This window comes from Mirounga leonina, unplaced genomic scaffold (genome assembly GCF_011800145.1).
Source record: "Mirounga leonina isolate KUSES-001 unplaced genomic scaffold, KU_Mleo_1.0 Mir_82, whole genome shotgun sequence".
In the NCBI taxonomy this organism is placed as follows: domain Eukaryota; kingdom Metazoa; phylum Chordata; class Mammalia; order Carnivora; family Phocidae; genus Mirounga; species Mirounga leonina.
Genome location: NW_023270825.1, coordinates 39,830,116 through 39,848,359, shown reverse-complemented (window position 1 = coordinate 39,848,359; position 18,244 = coordinate 39,830,116). Strand labels below are relative to the sequence as shown.

Below are 18,244 nucleotides of genomic sequence, written 5' to 3'. Positions count from 1 at the left end.
CAGTGGTACTTGGCAAAATGATTTTTTCCAGTATGTTTTACATAAAATCAGCACACACTAAAATATATGTGAGTTTAATGTTAAAAGAGGAAATGTAATCTAAATCTGGCTTATGTTCAACTTTAACTTGCAGTTGCTCTCACCAGTCATTTGGAGCGTTGTTATGGCAGTACTATTCTACAAGTTAATACCATTTTAAAATAATACAATGAAACTATTCCTTCACTGTTCTCCTCCCATTCTCCTCTTCACCTCGGACTTGCTTAGTTACTAGATTCTTGATTTTACAGGGCAGCCAGGTACTCTTTCACTCCTATAAATAACAAAGGGAGTTTATGGAATAAGTGGTGAATAAAAGACATAATAATTATGCTGAGATGTCCTTGGGAAATCTTTGGTTAAGTAATTGCTTAAAATGCATTTTCAGTGCCTAAAATACGCCTTCTGATCACATGGATGTCTGTGTAATGTCAGCATTCTGAGCACCTTAAAGGGCACCTATTGATCCCAGCTAAAATATGCTAAAATATGCAGAAAACAAGTCATCAACCTTTGAGCCTTAGTAAATCAGATCCTATTCATGTCGATAAAAACTGGCGATTGCCCGTGGTGCAACAGTCTTTTCCTCTGTGGGTACACTCATGATTTTAAGATCACTCTGTTAGATTCAACTTTGAGTTTATAATATCCAAGCACGATGGTAGCTTCCATAATAAATACTTTTCTCTACCTTTCCTTTTCTTCCTTCCCCAGGGTCTTTTTGGAGAATTAGCTACTTAACACTTAAGGCAGACATTTGAAAAAAAAACAATAATATTTTGTTGCTGCTGCAAAAGTTAAAAACTGATTAGAATATGTGAATCACTCACACTTTTTTACTAAACTTTCAGAGACCTTGGCTTCTAGTAACTTCCTCTTTTCTAGCTTTTTCTTTGAAGATATTTCTTCTGCTTTTGCACAATGAATAATAAACAGCCTAGTAAATGTGAACGGGGCTGTATAAATTATAGAAGAAACTGCATAAGCTTTTGCCCCGAGGATTTCTAGTCTAAAAGCACTGCAGAAAATAACATCCAACATCCTTATCCAAGGCTTCCTACACAATGGCAAAGATGAGAAAAGGGTGATCTCAGCAGTTGTATAAATACGTTAGCAAAGTGTGGGGCTTGTGACAACCATCAGGGATTCTTCTGTGCACAGCCTAAGCAATAATAAGTTAGAGCCATTTACATTTCCTACGTGTGGAGGTTAAGTTCTAAATTCTTGTTCCTGGCTGTTAGGGAAAAAAAAGAGCTGTGGGTCAGGCTGTCTCTCTTTCTGATTAAGTCAGCATTGTTTGATGTAACAAGGGAAGTTGCTTCTTCGTTAATGAATTCACTTCTATAAATGGAAAAGTGCTAAATACTATGGCATTTTCTTTTTTTCAAATTTTGGGGGCAATTAGGTTAATTTGTCCTTTAGTGACTTAACCCATGCCTTGTATGGAGTCAGCCTGGCTCATTTCCTGCACAAGAAGGTCTGTGATGTGTGCTTTGAGCCTCCTTTCTCCTTCGGCCAGCTCCTTGGACAACCCCATGCTGTATTCATGAGTCATCTACATTTTAATTGTATTTGCTTCCTAATCCGAAATCCTTTCCGAGAGTATCTCAAGGCAATTAAATTGTCAGTCATTTTGCTATTCTTTATGTGCTTAACACCTAACAAAGCTTTCTAATGCTCCTTTAAGGACAGAGCTGGTATCTTTCTAGGGTTAAAGGTAAAATGCAGTAACAACTCCTGAGTTAATGAGACCTCAGAACTCCATGTATAACAGGCAAGGAGGTCTGATGAGACCAAAACCCTATGCTGAATTTTCTGTTTTTCTCACCAAATTTGTTGCCACCACCTCCTCCTGTGGTTCTGTCTGGTCTCTCTGCTAACTGTAGTGGAGAATTCCCAATGACACACAGCAGAGAGCCTGAGACATTGTCCCTGGGGACTGGAAAGACATACAGTTCCTCCAAATCGTTTCATGGCCCCACAGCTCAACTTGAGCTCTCTATCTTAGGGATTTGTTCAAGGGGATTTATCCACATTGTTATCGTCCTTTGTCTTCAGCATCACTAGCGACTACTGACTGCTCTTGAGAGCGCGCAGCATGTGACAGGCAGTATAACAGGCACTTTACGTGTTGTTTTAAATCCTTCACAAGCACCCCGTGCTGGAAGTGCTATTTATAGAAAGGAGTCTGGGACTTGGAGAAAGGTTACCTTGCCCAAGGTCATCTAATTAGGAACAGTAGAGCTGGAATTTAAACCTATCAGTCTGAGCTCAAAGATTCCATTCTAATTTTCCTCTCACTCAGTTTTTAAAACCCTTTGGCAAGTCAGAGAGGCCTGGTAATCACCGCCCCCCTCCCCCCGCCCCCGCCCCGACCTCCCGACTTTTCTGAGGTGGGGCAGGCATCTGTTTTCTTTAGTGCTTCCAGAATCTGATGAACAGTCCAGGTTGAGAACTGCAGCAGTTCCTGGGCTACGAAGCCATTTGTGGAACAAGTTCAGTTACGTTACGTAAGCTTCTTAACAAGAATGCTTTGTTCTTTGAAGGACCCCGGAGTGATCTGTTGGCTTTTAAAGAGTGAAAAACAGTATAATAAAAGTACAGCGCAACAGGTTCAAGAAGGACCTGGGCTTCCTTTGGATGTGGCTTCACCGTGCGCTCTCAGGGAGGAAGGATGTGAGGTGAAGTTCAGCGTGCTTAGCAGACTGGCTTACTGATTTCACACCAGTGAAAGGTTTCCAGCGGGAGCTTAGCTCCAGACCCCCAGGCAGGAATGATGTCGTGTCCACTTTGATCTCTCTCTCAGATCTGTGTGTTCCAGTATACACCTTAGTAGCTTGTATCAGAAGATGCTCTCCCAGGAGGCACTTTGTCCTTTGCCCACTTCTCAGGTGAGCAGGGATCTAGTAAGTACATAGAGCTCCCAAGGAGGCCACCACAAGCCTCACCTGAGTATGCCAAGGTGCATACTACATGGTTGGCCTAGCAGCTATCTTTAGAAAGGTAGGCATGTCTCCTCTTTCTGTGAAAAACTGCAAATCAAGCCTTCTTCCTAAATGTGAAGCTTGAAAACTTTAGACTTCATATAATTTATTTTATTTTGAAAAGTCACATTAGAATATCACATTCATCTGCATATCCTCAGTTTTCTCAGTATAACGAACACAATCTTTGATTCAAATCTAATTTTATCACATACAGAAAAGAGTGTGTTGCCTGAAAGGAAGGTAATGGTCCTGACACTGGGAAAGGAAATTCTAATTCAATTTTCTTGACTTTTTATAAATCTCCCAGCTCTACTAGCGAGAGACTTAATGTAGTCTGTCTTTATTCAGATGTTCCACACACTCCAATGTTAAAAGAATAAATACGTACATCTTTCTTTGGTATTAGTGAGCCATAATAAGGATTGCGTGTCTTTAATTTGGGTATAGTTTTGTGTGATTAAGCTTAGGGACAAGCAGTGATGTTCATAAATGGCTTGATTCTGAGCTGCAGATTCAAAGTGATTGCTTCAGAGTCTAAAACGAGTTCAGCTGTGCCATAGGAGATTAAACATACTTGGCTGGATTCGGGCTGAATTTTCCAGGGAATGGGTCTCACAGAGCTGTGAAGAAATTTATTGGCTATTTCTGCACACAGCTTCTTCCCCTGCCGTCCTCTGGTCACAGCTGTCCAGGCACATCACCAGCAAGAGGACAGGGTCAGCGGAAACAATAACACGTTTGAAAAACAAGACTTTACTGATTCTTATTTCAGTTGCCTTAAATGATACTGATATATTTCTTTGTTTGGAGCTTTAACCCTCCTAATTGTGAAGTCAAATTTAGGTTTTAATTAACATTTAGTTACTTACTACTGATACTATTAACTTGAAAAAATGAAGTAAAGTCACCCTTTGATGATCTGCGGTCCTGAAAGAAAGGGAGAGACTGGATCATTGAGACACAGGGATAAGAAACAAACTTTTTTTCCCCCCAGTACCCCAGCCTATTTCCCAGCCTCGCATTTTATCAGAATTGGTAGCAGGTAAGGAAACTGAGATCTTAAAAAAAAAAAAAGAATAGCATGTGTTCAGAATAGGATGATGGCAAGGGACCAGTGGTTCTGTGGGTGGAGGCTCCTGAGGCCATTAAGACTTGAGGGTACTTTCAGTACAACCAGTTGATCATGGGCTTAAAGGAATGGAAAATACTTTTTCACAAAGATAAACCTTACTAGCATCCATGACTGTAATGTCAACTGAGATCTGTTTCCTTAGAGCCTTGTTCTTCAGAGTGTGGCCCATAGACCTTGTAACATCAGCACTGCATGGAAACTAGTCAGAAATGCAGCATCTTGGGCTTCCCTCCAGACACACGAAATCAGAACCCTCATTTTAACAAGAGCCCCAGGAGATCCATGTCTACATTAAAGTTTGGGAAGCATTGCTCAAAGATCCCCGGTAGGGAGGGTGTAAGCACCCCCCCCCCACACACACACACACACTCCACAGCCTAATTTCCAAGTGATGTTAAGTATTTACTCTGAAAGAATTGTCCATCTTAGTATCATGTCCGATTTGATTGTTCCTGTTAAATAATTTGATGTAACACAAAGTGTAAAAGATTCTACTTTTCGGCTTGAGGATTCCGCAAACTGCCTTGGTTTGATAGTGTGATAATGTTACTAACTTCATTTGCCAGAATGCTGTATTTAACTGCAGATCCAACCCTCTTTCTATCAAATATAAATAGTAATGTCTTCATCAGAGTGTAGTTATCTCTACTGAAGATTCTAAACATTTCTTAAAGCTTTATTTAAATTTTGAAAGAACTTTCAATAGAGATAACAAATCTGGAATTCTTAGTACTTTTGCTCTATATTTTGGTTTTATAGCAACCCTAGTCATAGATGTACTGATTGTTTATTTGTATTAAAAGTGATATTAGCATGTAATCTGTGGACTTGTCTTGCTTGTACCCTAATTAAATCATAGAATTTGAAGAGGTAACTTCAGTTTTCTTTGCATAGAGAAAATCTCTCCTGGCTTTAGAGAAGGAAGAGGAAGAAGAGAGAAGTAAAACTATAGAGAGTTTGAAGACAGCACTAAGGACAAAACCAATGAGGTAATTCTTTCTTGGGTAGCATGTATTACTTCTCTCTCTTTTTTTCTTTTTTCTTCTTCTGTCCTTTCTTTCTCCCTTCTTTCCTACCCTACTTTCTTCTTTTTTCTGCAATAGCCAAACTTTTAAGGAAGTCTTAAATTAAAAGCATTCCATTGGATCATGGGTGAAATACTTTAATCATTGAACATTGAATAAATTGATTTTCTTCAATTAAAGATATACAGCCAGCTGTTAAAATGGCTAAAATTTAAAAAGAGACTAGCAAGTGTTGGTGCAGATGTGGAGAAATTGCAACCCTTGTACATTGTTGGTGGGAAAGTAAAATGGTGCAGCCACTTCGGAAAACAGTTGGACAGTTCCTCTGAATGTTAAACATAGTGTTGTTCTATCACTGGACAATTCTACTCCTTGATATATAGCCGAGGGAACAGGAATGTTCATGTTAACAGTATTCATAATGACCAAAAAGTAGAAACAACCCAAATTCTATCAGCTGATGAATGGATAAATAGAATGTGATATATCCATACAATGAATTGTTATTCAGTCCTAGAGAGGAATAGACTATTGATAACATGCTAGAACATGGATGAGCCTTGAAAATATTTATGCAAAGTAAAAGAAGCCAGATGAAAAAAGACAACATACTGCATGATTCCATTTATATGAAATGTCCAGAAAAGACCAATCTATACAGACAGAAAGATTAGTGGTTGCTTAGGGTTGGGGAGGGGGGGAAATGGTCTTTTGGGGAAGACTAGAGTGTTATGAAATCAGATGATGTCAGTGATTGCACAGCTCTGTGAAAATCACTGAATTGTACGTTTGAAAATATGAATTTTATGGCATGTGAGTTATATCTCAATAAAACTGTTGCTTAAAAGAGATGGGCAGTCAGCCTCCGCTGTGTATCTCCCACACCTTCATTTTCCATTAATTAGTCTTTAAGGTTTGGTGGGATATTGGGATGCTTCTAGGTACATTTCATTAACGTAGGAGCTGTGAATGAAGCCAGTTGATTTAACCAGCTGGACTATATCTGCGTTGTGTGACTGCATGGAATGGCTGGAAAATAAAGATTTCCTTTTCTTAATTTGACTATAAAATGCTAACTAAGAAAAATATACTGATTTATCAAAAATTCTATGCAGTTGTATGACAGAGGTTTTGTAGCCAATCCTAACTACATCAGTGTGTCCCTATTTGTGTGTGTTTGCATTCTCAGATGTTAATAGGTATCCAAGACTAAATAAGTTTGGAAATTTCTGGAGCAGTCATATAAACAAGTTATGTTACTTCTGAAATTTTCAGAACTTCACATGTATATGTGCATCGTGAATGATTCTCACTGATCAACTTTACAGTAAATAAATGCCATGGATATCAATTAATATGCAGTAACAAAGGCTTGCTTTTGTTTTGTTTTAGCCGTTTATTTATTTAGTTTTTTAAGTAGGCTCCAGGCCCATCATGGGGCTTGAACTCACAAGACTGAAATCAAGAGTCGCATGCTCTATGGACTGAGCCAGCCAGGCGCCCCTTATTTGTTTTACATAGAGGGATTCCAGTAGCATGTCCTACAAAAGAAGAGTTTGCTACAAAATGTTAGTAATATAGATTATCATTTGTTTGACAAATATCCTGGAGCTTAAGGATGCTCTGACTTTCATTGATACGGGTCAATGGTTAACATAAAGGTGTTTAGGGGCTGGATGCTATGATAACACAGGATCAGCAGATGACTTTAACTTAAGACACATATTCTGAGTGTCTTCTTGTTCCTGATTTTACTGTGGTTATATGATCTGTTCATTGTTTTTTTGTATCGGTTGAGATCTGTTTATCTCAAATAGATATTATTTCACATTTCTGGTAGACCTGACCATTGGGTTTGTGCTGAGGAAGAGGTCAGGAATTAAGAAGACTTCATCCATCTAGGTCTTTGGTACTTCAGGAAATACATCTTCCTTTCTCCTGCCCCTGCAAAACTTTTCCTTTAAGGGCTATTAGAAAATTCCAAAGAGACCTAGGTCTGATCCATTTTAACCTTCTTCTCCTGCCAGGTTTGTAACCAGATTCATCGACTTGGATGGCCTGTCATGTATTCTCAACTTTCTAAAGACCATGGACTACGAGACCTCAGAGTCTCGAATACATACCTCTCTCATTGGATGTATAAAGGCGCTAATGAACAACTCTCAAGGTCGGGCTCATGTCCTGGCTCATTCTGAGAGTATTAATGTGATTGCTCAGAGTCTGAGCACAGAGAACATTAAAACGAAGGTGGCCGTGCTGGAAATCTTGGGCGCCGTGTGCCTGGTTCCCGGGGGCCACAAGAAGGTTCTGCAGGCCATGCTGCACTACCAGAAGTATGCCAGTGAAAGAACCCGCTTTCAGGTGGGCATGCTCGCTCTACGCTTTGTCATCCACCCCTTCTGACAGGTGCTTTCCTGGCCCTGAGGGGGGGAACATAAGTTGAGATTTCCCTCTGTGGTGATGACTCAAGTGTTTCCTTCCTCTTGGGTTTTAGTACCAGAGTATAATATGCTTTCAATAGTTGATCAACCTGGGATTTTAGATTTACTGAATTTGAAAATATGACCCTGCTTCCTACACATGCTGTAGCAGGTATCTTTTGAATTCACTAAATGCAGTGTTCCCTGAAAGTCTTACAGGTTGCCATTCTTGATTTAGTATCAATATAAACAGTGAGATCCTGTCACCGTATTTATACCCAAATATAAAAAGCAAGCCAAGTCTACAAAGCGCAGTCTTTTGTATTTTGTATACATGTATAAATGAACATAGGTGAGGTAGGAAGTTTGAAAGTAAGAGTTTTTTGAACTAATTTTAGGAAAAATAAAAGGTGGCTTTCTATGGATTAATGTAATTCTGACTAAACACAAGATTTAAAAAATTTACTTCCGAATATAAAAATTAATAAAATGAGCGTAAGATTAGTGATGATTCAGTCCTTTGTTTTTATAGACGTTGATTAATGACTTGGATAAAAGCACAGGGCGGTATCGAGATGAAGTGAGTCTCAAGACTGCCATCATGTCCTTCATCAATGCAGTGCTAAGCCAAGGTGCAGGAGTGGTAAGAGCCTTCCGTACTACTCTTGAAAACATGCATTATTAAAGAATAATCTTTTTTAAAAAGATTTCTATGTACATAGTCCAAAAAGCATAAATATGTGTTTTATCACCCTTTCACTTTCAGGAAAGTTTGGACTTTAGACTTCATCTTCGCTATGAATTTCTGATGTTAGGAATTCAGCCTGTAATAGATAAATTAAGGGAACATGAAAATTCAACATTAGATAGGTAAGTCAGACTGTTATCATCTAATTCATGCTTTTTCCGTGTACGCAGTGCCTGTGAATTGCATGTGACCTTTCTGTAACATAAGGAGCTGGCCCCCAAATATTAGTTCAATGAATGGTGCTTTTATATTAAGACTTTGTCAGTGAAAGAAGCAGCACAGCGTACAGAGAACTTAATGCGGGTTGTGGCATCAGACTGAATCCACATCCTTGTCCTACCCCTTAACTTGCTATGTATTCTGGTCAAGTTACTCAATCTTTCTGAATCTTACTGGTTGTTTTTTTTCCCCCCCAAGAAATAGTGATAATAATGATGATAATGATGACCACTATCTTTTATGGGCTGTTATGAAGATTAACTATAAAACATGGAATCACTTGGCACCATGATAGGCATTCTGTGAATGTGAATTTTCACTCTCTTGTTCATTTGCTCTTGTTTGCAATCATTTCACTATTTCTAAGATATCCCACTAGCTCTCAGATCTTTCCTTCTACTGCTCCCCTCCCTCATTCATGCACTCTGACATGCTCTTCTCCTTGGAAATCTATGAACATGTCAAAATACTTTTGCCTCAGGGCCTTTGCACCTGCTATTTTCTCAGCATTAAAAGATCTTCCTACAGATGTCCAAATTGTTTATTTCCTTCTTCCCTTCAGAGAGACCTTTTCCAGCCAGTGTGTGTACACAACTCACCTCACCTCCCATCATTCTCTTTTCCCTTTACCCTGATGTGTTTGTCTTCATAGAACTTACCATCCCCAGTATCTAAAATACATAGTAGGGGTTCAATAAATGAATAAGTGAATGGCATGAATATTTCTTTTGTGGTCTTAATTCATCAATCAGGCAAGTGTAGGTATGTGGGCTCATTTTTCCATAAAGGGAGTCTGTGAGCAGAATCTGGACTTGACTGTTTTTGGATTTGATAAACATTTATTATCTACTATGTACTAGGCATCCTAGGCTCTTAAATTTGTCTCTTATTGTGATCTCATTTCAGTCAGAATATGTCTTTTTCCTTAGAACATAGTTAAGCAAAGGCATTCAAATTTTGTTGTCTTATTTCTTTTAGAGAAATCTGAATATTCAGGAAAGGTCTTAGTATTAATGTCCTGATTCCCATGTGCTTATGTTTGTAGGATGTTCTACTTTTAATAGCTTCTCTTTTATTGGATTTCAGACATTTAGATTTTTTTGAAATGCTCCGAAATGAAGATGAACTAGAATTTGCCAAAAGATTTGAACTGGTAGGTATGCTCACAATTATTCTGATTTAACTCATCAACTCAAGGAATTTCCCTGTTGTAATGTGTGTTGAGTTGACATGGACTTGGTATACCTGGAGGATTAGCTCTGTTTACCTTGGATTTGCTTACCTTGCATTGCAGGTATTGAGGATATTGGGTGTTTGACTTAGATTTCTTTTTCATACGGAATAGGTTCACATAGACACAAAAAGTGCGACTCAGATGTTTGAGCTGACCAGGAAGAGGCTGACCCATAGTGAAGCTTACCCTCACTTCATGTCCATCCTGCACCACTGCCTCCAAATGCCTTGTGAGTGTGTTTGTGACTTACATGTGTGTTTTCAAATGTTTGGACATCATCCAAAGGACTCTGTCTTCTGAACAGTGCTGATTAGGTTGGGTGCACACCAGGGATTCCAACCTTGGTTTTGTGACAGTCCAAAGTGTCACACAGCTCAAGGGGTATTGTGACATTCCAAAACTGAGATGAATTATAACCTACTTTGATTTTAAAAATAAATATATGCCTTGCAACACATTTCAAAAGGGATAGAAAATGCCTCTCAGTCACATAAATGATCATTGCATGTCAGAATTCCAGAAACTTTGGGAAGTGCTGGTGCAGATGTTGTAAACATCTCTGGTTCTGTGGCTCCAGTGGGTGACCGCTATTGAAAAATATTCATCCTAGTTTAGAAACAACTTCAAGTATTTTTCCTCCATTCTTTTCTTTTTTAGACAAGAGAAGTGGCAACACCGTTCAGTACTGGCTACTACTAGATAGAATTATACAGCAAATAGTTATTCAAAATGACAAAGGACAGGACCCCGACACCACACCTTTGGAAAACTTTAATATTAAGAATGTCGTACGAATGTAAGTTTCTTATTTTGTGGTCTGTGAAATAATAGTCACCGTGTAAGATATTTATTTTATCCTACTTTAAAATAGCAGCTGGGAGAACTGAAATGTTCTAGACGTCAAATATGAGTTCCTATATATACATATGTAATATATCTGAGTAACGTCCGGGTTTAAATGGCTTTCATGCACACTGAGGGTTTTCTGTGCAGTGGACTATTTTTGTACCTAGAGAGCATGCATTTTGGCAGTGGGCCTTTTATGGTTTTTTGTAATGAATACTCCTTTAACTATTATACAGGTTGGTTAATGAAAATGAAGTTAAGCAGTGGAAAGAACAAGCGGAAAAGATGAGAAAAGGTAAATAATGAGGCCCCGACAAGAGAAGAGGCCATGTTACTGGTTATTGGGCAACTCTGTTCTCTGTATATTTTAGAAATTTGTGCTGATACTTCTTACTGACTTTAGTGCATCAAAAAGTCTTTCCTTTTCTATGTCTTAAGGGCGTTTTTGCCCTGTTTTCTCTTGAATCGAGCTATTTTAGTTGTCCTGCTGATTGCCAAATATTTTTTCCTTTTATTATAATTATGTAAATTTTTTTGGAAGAGTTTGTAGCATTTGCTGTTTGGTATTCATTGATACAAATTTTCTTAACTACTACTCCTTCCAGCCCTCCCCCCGCCCCATAACTGTTTGTCAAGTCACACTATGTTTTAAGAAATGTCATAAAGAACACCAGGGATGACCCAGAATTTTAAAAGAGAAACCCAGGCCACTTAGTTTCAGCAGTCCCATTCACCATGTGACCTTATTTGGCACCAGTTATGAACAGAAAAATCATGTAGAAATTACTGACCATTGTTGATACATACATTATGAGACATTCTTAGACCAGCTCTTGGTGAGTATTTGAATATGTCTTGGGTATTAACACTCAGCATCAAATGCCAGGAGGGTCATTTGTGCCCATCACTGTGCCAGCTCAGAGAATGGACATAAGTTGCCCCACTTCCTTCAAAATACTAGCAACTAAAGTTGGCCCTTTTGTAAAAACAGTCCTATTCCTGGCCTCTGCTCTTTCACTATGCTGGTTAACTGATTTCCTTTTCCTTGTCCAAGTTATTTAGCCACGGCCAATGAAACACAATAGCACTCACCCCGATATTTAGTGTGTTGAAAAGAGGGTCCAAGAGATGCCAAAGCATTTCCTTTTCCCTCATCACATTTGTCCTTTTCCTTTGAGCAGAAAAGCAGGGCCACCACTGAGAGCAGAAAATACCGCATGTGAAGTACACTTCTGTTACAGGTTCCTCACGTGAATTCAGATTGCTCTCACATAAGTGAGGTTGCCACATACATTTTCATTAATAGATTCCAGAAACTGCTATAGAAAGAAGAGAAACACTGACTAAAAGGTTGGGGTAAAGAGAGATTATAATGAAGAGAAAATGGTCGGGTGGTACTTTAGGGGTACACTGTAGAGCATGGGGATTCAGGGGTGCAAGCTGAGGAGAGTACCTAGGACAGAAGCTTTGGAGTCATTCAGTCATTTGTTCAGTGGATGCTTGTTGAATGCCTGTATGTGTCAGGCACTGTGCTGGGCTCTGGGTGTGTGCGTAAGGAGTCATGTCTTCTTCTCCACTCTCCTCTGTAAGATGCACGTTACACCCAACTCACAGGGTTGTTATAAAGATTAAATGACAAAACAAATACAGAGACTCCAACGTAGTGCCTGGCACATATGGTTGCACAGTAAATGATAGGGACTGTGGTAGGATTCTGAGGTGTACAAGAGGTAATGGCCAAGGTCAGTAAGGTCACAGGGGGTGTGTAAGAAAGGAGGTGCTGTAGATAAAATGAACTCTTTTCTGAAAGCTTCAAGTAGCAAGGCTGTATTAAAGAGGGCACACGTTGATGAATCAGAGTGTGGAGGCTGTGAGGAGATGGGAAGTTCTTTGGACCTGAAAAGTGGAGATAAATGGATGTCCATTGTGGAGAGAATCCTTTCAGCAGCAGCTTACCAGACCTGTATTACATCAGAATCCACTAAGGGGCATTTGAAAACAAATTCCTAAGCCCTATCCTCCCAACCCATAGAACAGACTCCCAAAATGTTAAAATCTCTCAGGTGGTTCTGAAGCACAGCTGGATTTGTCAAAGCTTCAGGACCAATGATAAGAGGCAAGTCTTAAAATTGAGGAAGAGAAATGAAATGGAGATAGAAGAAGGAAAATGGGGTGCAGTGAGGTCGTTTTTAGACACATCTCTGAAGAAGTTGGGGATGCATTCGCAGAGTGGTAGAAGTGGGCTGATGGTTATTTTAACCTCAAGGCTTTAGGCTTGAACTCTTCTCTGTAAACTGGTTTGGGGGGACTCAAAGTAAGAGACAGAGAAAGCAAGAATTTCAATGTGTTATCAGATTCAGAAATAGAGACCAATTCTGTGTAGCTCTGCCCCAGTGGATTATATCTCTAGTGCGTTTACTAAATAAAAAGAGTAGGAATTGGGGCCAAGTATTTGAAATGAAAATCTGCAGCCTAAACTTGATCAGTCCTCTTCCCAAAGCCCCTCACTCCTGTGAGGGACTGGAGTCAGCAGACATACTGGCAATGTAAATAAGCATTTGGCTAAATTGGATGCCTTGTTCCATTAGAGCAGGATTGGGGAGTCAGTAAAACTACAGCAGAGAGTTAATATTTTTCTCCCCAGATTATGGTGATTCTCATGCCCTGCCCTTAAGGTTTTTAATGCTGAGATGATAACATTTGCTTTCACAAGTTTTAAGAATTATTTATCAGAAGCATGAAATACTTCAAGTCCAAGTAGCCTTCTGAGAGGAGAATGGGAGAGGGGACTCCGTGTTGGGACAGACGCCGTCTGGCATCAGCCTTTCCTCACAGAGCAAGATCCTCCCCTTCAGCCGTGTGCTCATTGGACACGAGCCAGCAAACTAGCTAATAAACAATGGCTTCTCTGGTTCTCATTTCTAATTTGTGAAAAGAGGCCCTTTTAATATTTGTTTTCCCTAGAGTGGTTAAAGGGCCATTTTTATGACAGGATCCTGAAGTAAGTACCAAACAAGCCCTATTCTCCTCCACAAATAGGTGTTCACACTAGTGTCCATCTTCAGAACTGTGACTTTAGGGTCTCTCCCGTATTTTACAAAATGTAGCTAATAACGTTGTTCATCTAAGGACCCCTCCAAGTGCGAACACCACTGAGCCTGCAAGTTGCTCCCTTTGATGGAGGAGAGGAATAATATTTACCCAATAAAGAGCCTCACAATCATCCTCAGCCAATTTTCTGTTTAGAGAAAGCACTTCAGCTTTGAAGAGTCCCCTGTTTTCATGTCCCATTGTTTTCTTGTGTAGAGCACAATGAGTTACAACAGAAATTGGAAAAGAAGGAGCGTGAATGTGATGCCAAGACCCAAGAGAAGGAGGAGATGATGCAGACCTTAAATAAAATGAAAGAGAAACTTGAAAAGGAGACTAGTGAGCATAAGCAAGTCAAGCAGCAGGTGGTGGATCTCACGGCACAGCTCCATGAGCTCAACAGGGTGAGGGCTGGGGCCGCGGGCCGGGTCTTCCGTTCCTGGGCAGCTGCCGAGGCCTCACTTACCCTGGAGCCCCTCACCTTAGGCAGACAGCTTCTGCCTGGGGGAATAAATCCTTGTGATTTATCACAGTGGTTATAAGACTCACTCCCTCTGCTATTGTGTGGGTTAGGCAGCAGAGGCGGTGTGGGGTGTGCGTTTTTAATACAGATCCTCTAATCAGAGCAAAGCAAAATCACATTGACTTCTTAAAATGAAAACTGATTCTGTGAAAACCAAACCATGATGTTACAAGAAGTGAGAGATACATGAATGAATGAATGCTTTACAGATAAGCACTGAGGTCCGAAATACAAAGAGCTGCCTCAGTCGTCCATGAAGACCCTAAAGTCCATTTGATTTACTGCCCCTTTAAACCCATTTTCTCAGAAATGTGAATTTCTCTATAATACACATTTTAGGCAAAGTTTCAGACTCTCAGAATCATCCAATGAATTTACGTCTTCCACTGATCTTCTCTTGTCTTTTTTTTTTTTTTTTTTTTTACCTTTTCAGAGAGCTGTCTGTGCTTCAATCCCAGGTGGACCCTCACCTGGAGCCCCAGGGGGGCCCTTTCCTTCCTCTGTACCAGGGTCCCTCCTTCCGCCCCCACCACCTCCACCCCTGCCAGGTGGGATGCTTCCTCCTCCGCCCCCTCCCCTTCCTCCAGGCGGCCCTCCCCCTCCCCCGGGGCCGCCTCCCTTAGGGGGGATCATGCCACCTCCTGGTGCTCCACTGGGTCTGGCACTCAAGAAGAAAAACATTCCTCAGCCCACAAATGCCCTGAAATCCTTCAACTGGTCTAAGCTGCCCGAGGTAAGCCATTTGTTCTAATTTTCCCTCTAATGGATAGCATTAGCAGCTCACTATGTTGTGCCTGAAAAGGGAAACAGCCCTGACTATGAAATGATTTCATTTTCTAGTATGGACTTGGGTTCTCACTAGCTCAGATATTTACGTGATAAAACTGAAATAAATGACGTGTTGTTTGAAGCCAGCCCCCTTTGAGCATCTGGTAGAATGAAAAATTAGGGATAGCAACACTTTGAAGAAAAATAAATAAATAACCACGTCTGTTCTTTTTGTGTATAACTATAAACTCTAGAACTTATTAACTTGTTGTTTGCAGAATAAACTGGAAGGCACAGTATGGACTGAAATTGATGATACAAAAGTCTTCAAAATTCTAGATCTTGAAGACCTGGAAAGAACTTTCTCTGCCTACCAAAGACAGCAGGTAACAACATGTGCTCTCCAAAATGCTAAAAGAGGAAAAAAAAAAAATCATGTCCTTGTGCACGGTCCCTGGGCCATCTGCCACCCCATGATGTGATAGGCATCTTAGTTCTAGGCTGTTGGGTCTACCCTGGTACGTTCCTGCCAAGCAGTGTGGTGTGTATGTGTCCACATGTGTGTCTAGGTGCCCGTCAGTTATGTGTGTGACGTGTTGAAGCTCATACCCTTGTCTCCATTGATGGAAGGAGTTCTGTATATTATTGTTATCACTTGTGCTTAGCCCAGATGGGTCACCAGGAGCATATACTACTAGGAGAGCTACCTAACTTGTATTGCCCCCTCACAGGGTTTGTTTCTCAAGCCATTTTAGTTTATCTGGCTTTTAAATATATATATCAAAGTGGTTATTATCGGAAGTGGACTGCTCTGAAGTAGATGGAATCTTTAGAAGGGCAGAAGCTTGTAGATAACTAGAATTTGGCAGCTAGCTAGAAACTCGGAGAGGAGTTTTGACTGTATGTCATGAACATGATAGACTCAGAAGTGGGGCTGGGAAGGCAGAGTAAGTTGGTGGATGGCACTGATATGGAGAGGACCAGAGAAGCTTCTGAAACATGAACAGAGCGTTTGTGGTGCTAGTGAGAATACTAGTGATACTTGGTGCTTTCTGGCTCTCCGTGTCGATGTGGCCAGGTAGTGAGCATTACGCCATAAGCCCTGGTCACATCTGGGTGGTACCTCTTACTCCTAGAGAGGGCATCTTAGTAGATCCTCCTAACGGTAGACCAGAAGAGGTCACAGGAAGGTGGCTGGGTACAGAGAATTTCAGAAGAACAGGGAAAAGGGGGAGTAGAGTCCCAGTCAATCAGACACCTGGAAAGGGCAACATTGTATCCTAGAGTATGAGCAGAAAGATTCTTCAGGGTGACTGAAGAGATGCTGCAGAGAGCAGAGCGCATCTTAACTAGGAACGCATGGATGCCAGGCATCTGCCCAGGGGCTTTCCTTGGGCTTTGCTGCGAGACCTTTAATGCCTGCATGAATCATGCCCAGGGGTTGGGGGGGGCATCCTCAGACAAGCTGCACACTTCCTGGTCTGCTTAGGCTGGGCCTGGTTCTCAAGAAAGAGTGTCTCAGAACAGAACGAGCAAGCACCAGGGAGAAGATGGACTGAGACTGGGGAGAAGCAAAAGCTGACAGGTTTTTATTTCAAAACCTTTGATGTATCTGAAATTGAAGAGAAGAGGTAGTGTATGCCTTTTAGCCAGAATATTTTCACTGAGAGGGAAAGCCTCTCCGCAGTGCATTTTAGGCTATGTTAGTAAAGTACAAAAATGCAGGTAGTTGTCTGCTATGGTAGCATGACCCTAAAACAGGAGCCCTCAGCTGGGACCTCCCTCCCTCCCCCATAAGTATGAAGCGGTTGTACACACAAAGGAAAACAAAGAAAAAGATGGTAAGACATGTCCAGTAGAAAGCCAGACACTTTAACTTTCAAAGGACAAAGGGTATGTTTTAGGGCCCTCATATGGCAGGTGCTTGGATCATACTCATTCCTGATTGACTGCAATGGGCCTCCTCACTCTGTCTTTCTCTGCTGACCCAGGAAGGTGTTCTCTGGGCCTTGACATGAAGTCACAGGACATTTAACAAATTTCCTGGTAGATTCAAATGATCTTCTGACCTCATTACACATCCAAGTGATTTCCCACTTCAGTTTTAGTCACCAATACTGGGCCATTCTGGTTGCCTAAGGTGAAGGTTTGGGAATTCAGAAAAGTAAATTAAAAGAAGGAAAAACAGCAGTTATTCCAAATGATGCTGTCCAAGTCTGAGCATGTAGGCTGCATTTATTATGAAGGCAGGTGGTTAAAAGGCCCAAGTTTACAAGACTTGTAATTAACAGGCTTTCAGCAGAAGGTGCAGAAGGATGCTGCCAAAGTGCTCTGGGACAAATATGTGGACAGTTCTCAAGAGCTCTGGGAGACAGGGTTGCAGAAAGCCTAGCAATTGGGTAATTGTCTCCTAGCAACCAATCTCTGTTTAAGTAATCAGTAGTCATTCCAGTCAGTATAGACCAGAACATTTCAGTTGTACTTAACACTAAGTAGATGGGTAAGTAGAATCATTTGTGATATTTTCAATAGCACTTCCTGGAAAAAAAATTTCAACACACTTGGCTCAGCTTAATTGAAGTATGTTTCCCCTCTTGCTGCAAGAATTTGAGATGAGATTTTTAAACCACAGATATATTTCCCAAATGAAGGTAATTGGAGCCATTTTATTGAGTTTATTGAATGTCAAGAGACAAAAGAAAAATACAAAGATGCAGACATTCTAGTAGGAATATGTAGGACAGAGTAAAGGAAATGGGGTGCCTGTCATTGAGTGTTCCCTAGTCTCCTATCTAATGGCAGTGTCTAAGACCCGTGCATTTTCATTTTAATCTTGGCAATGCACTATGTAATTATCATCACACTTGAACTGCTCTCTTTTCCACTCCCAAATGAATACTGGGAGCCTATTTTTTTCTATGGTATCTCCTCTTTCTTCCCTCCAATTATAAAACCCTGGTCAGATTGTCTGAACTTCAGCCAGTTGTTTGAACAAGTTAGTATCTCAGAGAAGCAGAACACATGAATACCATTACCTGCATGCCTGTAACAAGAACACTACACAGAGTAAGATTTTGAACAAAATCTCAGGTATGAGATTAATATAATTTAGGTGAACTCTGGTTAATGATATTTAGGAGAGATTTTAATAAAATATGTACACATACACAACATATGCCCAATTGATCTGAGAAATATTTTATCATTAAAATC

The 18,244-nt window shown here is 40.5% G+C and overlaps 1 protein-coding gene across 2 annotated transcripts in view; it reads left to right on the top strand.

Annotated features, from left to right (window-relative positions):
* Positions 1-18,244, top strand: part of DAAM1 (dishevelled associated activator of morphogenesis 1) — a 164,581-nt gene that overhangs the window by 109,508 nt on the left and 36,829 nt on the right. For both annotated transcript variants that reach the window (XM_034992415.1, XM_034992414.1), the window contains 11 exons: positions 5,053-5,147; positions 7,211-7,544; positions 8,136-8,246; positions 8,370-8,473; positions 9,657-9,723; positions 9,916-10,033; positions 10,462-10,600; positions 10,887-10,945; positions 13,957-14,144; positions 14,697-14,996; positions 15,310-15,417. In XM_034992415.1, coding sequence (XP_034848306.1) covers positions 5,053-5,147; positions 7,211-7,544; positions 8,136-8,246; positions 8,370-8,473; positions 9,657-9,723; positions 9,916-10,033; positions 10,462-10,600; positions 10,887-10,945; positions 13,957-14,144; positions 14,697-14,996; positions 15,310-15,417 — 1,623 coding nt within the window. The remainder of the gene's footprint in view (positions 1-5,052; positions 5,148-7,210; positions 7,545-8,135; positions 8,247-8,369; positions 8,474-9,656; positions 9,724-9,915; positions 10,034-10,461; positions 10,601-10,886; positions 10,946-13,956; positions 14,145-14,696; positions 14,997-15,309; positions 15,418-18,244) is intronic.